At 39.2% G+C, this 6,000-nt stretch overlaps 1 protein-coding gene across 1 annotated transcript in view; it reads right to left on the reverse strand.

Moving 5' to 3' along the window:
• LOC133452267 (amyloid beta A4 precursor protein-binding family B member 1-interacting protein-like) overlaps window positions 1-3,526 on the reverse strand; it is a 36,022-nt gene extending 32,496 nt beyond the window's left edge. The window contains exon 1 of the mRNA XM_061731489.1: window positions 3,426-3,526. Within this exon, the coding sequence (XP_061587473.1) occupies window positions 3,426-3,455 (30 nt within the window). The 5' untranslated portion in view covers window positions 3,456-3,526. The remainder of the gene's footprint in view (window positions 1-3,425) is intronic.
• Between the last annotated feature and the right edge of the window lie 2,474 nt (window positions 3,527-6,000).

The following is a 6,000-nucleotide window of genomic DNA, read 5'->3' on the forward strand; positions in this document are numbered from 1 at the left end:
ATTTGGCGCTTTTATAAATGAACCTGAATTGAACTGAAAACTAAATTGATAATTACAGTCAAAATGGTTGACTGCTGTCTCCGGGGTGGAGCTCTGCATCAAAATGTCCCTACATGACAAGATTAAATGTACTGCTGGACTCCTGTTTTCATTATTGGTTTGTACCTCGGCAGGTGAAAGAAAAAATAAGCATGAACGAGCAGATAAATCGATGGTTTGGTAACGAGACACAGCCTCTTGCTGCTGTTTTCTGAGTTGACCGTATTCTCAGTCTTGTTGTTACATTTAGCTTTTCGTTGAAGTCGACAGCTACGACATCTAGGGATGGGAATTGATAAGATTTCTCCAATTCCAATTCCATTTTCGATTCTGTTTAATGATTCGATTCTTTATCAATTCTCTTATCGATTCTCATTTGGGAAAAAAGGAGAACAGGTCGATTAGCAGATTTTTACGCGAAAAATTACACGATTAATTCAAAATGGCCGACTTCCTGTTCGGTTTCAGCCATGGCACCAAGAGACTTTTCTTTAAGTTGCGACATGATACAGGTGTGTACCGATTTTCTTGCATGTACGTCATTAAATATCACATTTTTCGCCAGGCCAGCTTGCGTGCAAAGTTTAGTGACTTTTGGGGCACGTTTAGGGGGAAAAAAGAAAAAAGGCCCTCATTTCGTCAGAAAAATAAAAACGAGGAATAATAAAAAAAAAAAGATTAAAAAAAAATTCCTACACATACAATAGGGCATTCGCACTGTAAGTGCTCGGGCCCTAATAATAAAATAAATATTCTTGTGTAGAAATGAACTAAATACAACAAATTATTCTGTGGCAATTACACAAGAATGTCCAGTAACACGTTCAACATTTTTCTAATAGGAATTGATAAGGGAGTCGTTTGCATAAAAGGCAAAAAACGATTCAAAGGAATTGAAACACTGGGAACCGGTTCTGAACAAGAACTGGTTTTCGATTCTCATCCCTAACGACATCCCTTCCCTGTGAGCCTGAAAGAATAAAGCAGATAGAGAAACAGATGGGTGGATGGAAGCTGCAGAGCGTATGAAACAAGCCCCTTGTCTTCTGGATGCCTTTGTGCACAGATACCAACACACGCAGCCCAACGTGGGTTTAAATAGATCCAGGACGAGCGCAGGCCTCCCTCACGTTTAACCTAAACACTGCAGGCATTAGACTGGAACGAGGTAAAAGGGGAAGCGCGGAGAAGCTGCAGGTTATCGTTTCCATATGGAAGTGAAATAAGTGAACTGGACTTCTGTGGCCTCACAGCACCTTTACCTCGTTTGAAAATACTTCCCAACCTCTGCCTCATCTCAGCAAGTACGGAACAGTATCAGGGCCATGCAGGAGAAAAAATATTTGAGAGGGGAAGATTTTTTTTTTTTATTGTGCACTTTGAGAAAAAAGTCGAAATGTAGAGATTCATGTTGAAATACAATTTCGTGAATAAAGTTGAATTGTCTCCTCTGGCCCATCAAATCCAGTTAAGAGACTGACAGCTCTGCAGCAGCAGCCGGAACTAATTACACTGCAAAAACTCCAAATCTTACCAGGAATATTTGTCTTATTTCTAGTTAAAATGTCTCATTTTTAGTCAAAGAATCTCATTACACTTAAAACAAGAGTCATTACCAGAAAAATAACTTGTTATTTGACAATATTCACCTGTTTCAAGTACATTTTCACTTGAAATAAATAGAGAAATCTGCCAGTGGGACAAGATTTATCTTCTCATTACAAGCAAAAAAATCTTGTTCCACTGGCAGATTTTTCTACTTATTTCAAGTGAAAATCTACTTGAAACAGGTGAAAATTGTTGTTTTTTCCAGTGATGAGTCTTGTTTTAAGTTTAATGAGATTTTGTTGACTAAAAATGAGACATTTTAACTAGAAATAAGACAAATATTAAGTTATTATGTTACGATTTTGAGTTTTTGCAGTGTAACTAACTTACATCCTTGGAGTGTAACGTTAAGTGGACGTTTCTGAAGTTATGCAACTGCATTTGTGTGATATGGGTTTCAAATCAATATCGTAAAGCCAATTCGACTTTATTCTCGAAATTGTATTTCAACATTATTGTCGACATTTCCACTTTTTTCTCAACATTTCCACTTTTTTCTGGACATTTTGACTTTTTTCTCAACATTTCGACTTTTTTCTCGACATTTCAACTTTTTTCTCGAAGTGCATAATGAAAAAAAAATCTTCCTCCTCTAAAATACTATTTTTATTTTTCTCCTGCCTGGCCCTAATATAAATACTCTTCCGTACAGCAAGTACTGATCACAGCCATCGACTACGTGCATTGTTTTGTTTGGGAACGAGATCATTAAAACCTTCATCACAAAACCACAACTGTTTGTAAATCCAGCGCTCTCATCAGGCATGTCAGCAAGCTGCTGCCTCGTCCTTCTTGTGGTTCTCAGACACCGACGTAGACGAAAAACGCCTCCAGACGGGTAGGAAAACAGGCAGGCAAACAAAGCCCAAGCTGAATAATTGATTTACAGAGCCTGGTAAACATGGAAGGGATGGTACTGCCTCCCTGCTGACAGCAGAGCAGCATGTTTCCCTCGCCTTCTGGCTCAGCTTCTTGCTGTTAGGTAGTAATTAGTTGCAATACATCCACTGGCTGCTGTGAGAGAACATGTGTTTGTCTTAAACAACGCTGATGTGGCTCCTCAAGTATTTAACTCTTAAAGGCCCTGACCAAAAAAGAGGAATCACTTGAAACTATCAAGAAAGCACAATCAGTCTACAAGCCCAAATGGATGGCAGGAACCACACTGCAAAAACTCAAAATCTTAACAAGAATATTTGTCTTATTTCTAGCTAAAATGTCTCATTTTTAGTCAAAAAAAATCTCATTACACTTAAAACAAGACTAATCACTGGAACAAAACAACAATTTTCACCTGTTTCAAGTACATTTTCAATTAAAATAAGTAGAAAAATCTGCCAGTGGAACAAGATTTTTTTGCTTGTAATGAGAAGATAAATCTTGTTCCACTGGCAGATTTTTCTACTTATTTTAAGTAAAAATTTACTTGAAACAGGTGAAAATTGTCAAATAACAAGTTATTTTTCTGGTGATGACTCTTGTTTTAAGTGTAATGAGATTTTTTGACTAAAAATGAGACATTTTAACTAGAAATAAGACAAATATTCCAGGTAAGATTTTGAGTTTTTGCAGTGCATAAGAGAAATAGCTCCAGCGACGAGGCCGGCACCTCAAAATAAGCAGACGACTAAAAAGATACAAGACGCCGAGGCACTTACAGAAGAACTGAGGTATCACAGATGCAAGTACGCTGATTAAAGCGGTGGCTGCCTGTCGTTTGCCCTCGAGATGTGTGTGGATCATAACAGATCTGGATTTACAGCTGCACATGTTCTTACCTTCTCTGTCTCTTTTACACACGGGAGCATCACTCGGCGGGTGAGCGGTAAAACACTCAAAGGTCACTTTATAAAAATAACCACATATTAGCGTCACTTTATCAGCAGAACTTCCTGTAAAAAAATCAGGAAACAGGCCTTAGAGAGAGTTAGAGAGACTGCAGCCAAGGCCAAAGCTTCTGGCGGTGCTGCAAATATTGTTGGTTTAACAACTTTTGCAACTTCCATCTGTGTCACTGTTTCTCGTGAAAAGCAAACAGATGTACTAAATTTACAGTGAAAAAAAGGTTTCAGTGACGTGAACATTTTGGTGCCAACAAACCCCCCAGCTTTGGCAGCAGTCTGGTCCCGGGTCAACGTGACGGAACAGACCCGGAGCAGCACGGCGGCACCCAAAACGCTTCCTCTGCAGAAGAAGAGCAGACTGACATTTACTGAAGGAAAGTGTTGAGGAGGCAAGGAAAGTTTATTTGTATAGCGCAGGGGTCTGCAACCCAAAATGTTGAAAGAGTCGTATTGGACCAAAAACACAAAAAACAAATGTGTCTGGATCCGCAAAAAATGAAAGGTCTTGTATCAGCCTTAGAATGAAGACAACACATGCTGCATGTTTCTATATTAGTTATAACTGGGGGAAGATCTTTTTTTTTCATAATGCACTTCGAGAAAAAAGTCGAAATGTCGAGAGAAAAGTTGAAATGTCGAGAAAAAAGTCGAAATGTCAAGATTAATGTTGAAAATGTTGAAATACAATCTTTAGAAAAAAGTCGAAATGTCGAGAGAAAAGTTGAAATGTTGAGAAAAAAGTCAAAATTTCGAAAAAAATGAGAAATATCGAGATTTTTTATATAAATAAAAAATTAAAAAAAAATATTGAGATTAAAAAGGAAAGGAAAAAGGAAGAGAAAAGAATAGAACGAAAAAAAGAAAAAAAGAAAAAAAAGAGAAAAAGAGAAAAAGAGGAAAAAAGAGAAAAGAAGAGAAAAGGAACATTTTTGAAAAAGCTCCAGGGAGCAACTAGGGCGGCGCTAAAGAGCCGCATGCGGCTCTAGAGCCGCGGGTTGCCGACCCCTGGTATAGCACAATTCAACACAAGGTAATTCAAAGTGCTTTACATCAACATTATAAGCGGCAAGACACAATTAAACAGTAAATAACAAATAAAATGAAATAAAATGATAAGAAAAGAGGTAAAATAATAAAATGCATAAGTTGTTAAAAAGTAAGGGCAGTAGAGTACAGCAGGTACATCTCATTCTTACAATGGCAAGAATTGCGTTTTTATGCGTTCAAAAGGTACAAAGACTGGGTCAATGGCAAGAATTAAGGTAAGATAATTACCCCAAAGGAGAGAAGTTTGACTGCAGTGAGCAAAGCCTTAAGCCTGGTTTATGGTTCTGCGTTAAATCAACGCAGAGCCTACTCCTTAGCCTACGCCGTAGCCTACGCCGTAGCCTACGCCGTAGCCTACGCCGTAGCCTACGCCGTAGCCTATGCCGTAGCCTGACCTGCACTTCCCAAAAAATGTAACTATGCATCGAGGCGACGCAGACCCAACACAGACAGAGAGGGCTGTGATCGGTTTGTTTGGTAGCAACGCATTTCCGACTGCGCCATCCCTGCCATTTTTAAACATCTTGTTGTCGTACACGGACAGAACATTATCAACATGGACCAAGTCGAGGAGCGACTCATTGAGGAAGTCTGTAAATATGACCACCTTTACAATTCCTCGTCACCTCGCTACAAGGATTGCCAGATGGCACAAAATTCTTGGAGGGAGATATCGATGAACATTGGCCTGGACGTGGCGGACTGCTTAAAGGGGTGTGAAAGAATACGTGTTTGTTTGTCTGGAGAACCAAGAAAGACTAGTGGAATGGAATCACAGGTTAATACAACTTTTAATCATGTCAAGCACAAGGTTTTTTCCGGCCGGAGGTACATTTGTCTCCGGCCGGAGGTACACCTCTGTCAGACCACGGTGGGTCGGAGAGAAATGCACAACGTTTTCATGAGTCCAGTTGAATTTATACTCTAAAGGGGGTGTTCTTTGCAAGTGAATTTCATTGGTGGAGGGAACGGGAAAAGACCCCCAAACGTGTCACTTCTATCTCCTTTGTTATTTCTCTCACCTGGGGTGCCACCCCAGGTGGCAGATAAAACCCCCAATGCTAAACCACCTATTTCCCCCCCAATGTCTCCTCTCAACAATGGTATGTATATTGTATTTAACTTCGAATCTACCCGTAACACCAGGAGGTGGCTCCGTGTCTTGCTACTTGGGCTACTTTGAATATAAAGAGAAAGCCCAACAGTGTTGGAAATGCTTTGAGCTTTTAACAATTTCATGAAATCCTAACAATTTCCACTCAAAACATGATTAATTCATGTTTTTCAAATCAACCATGTAAAAATGTCCACTGGGATATAAAAATGTATGTGTTGTTTTTGTACCCCCTTTCTTATATAAAAAGAACACCCTACTTAGCTGTATAGACAAAACAGAGTCCCAATCCTGCAATATTACACATGACCACCAGATGTGAAGATACAAGCAGAGCAACAAAAGAGA

Source organism: Cololabis saira, chromosome 10 (assembly GCF_033807715.1).
Source record: "Cololabis saira isolate AMF1-May2022 chromosome 10, fColSai1.1, whole genome shotgun sequence".
Taxonomy (NCBI): domain Eukaryota; kingdom Metazoa; phylum Chordata; class Actinopteri; order Beloniformes; family Belonidae; genus Cololabis; species Cololabis saira.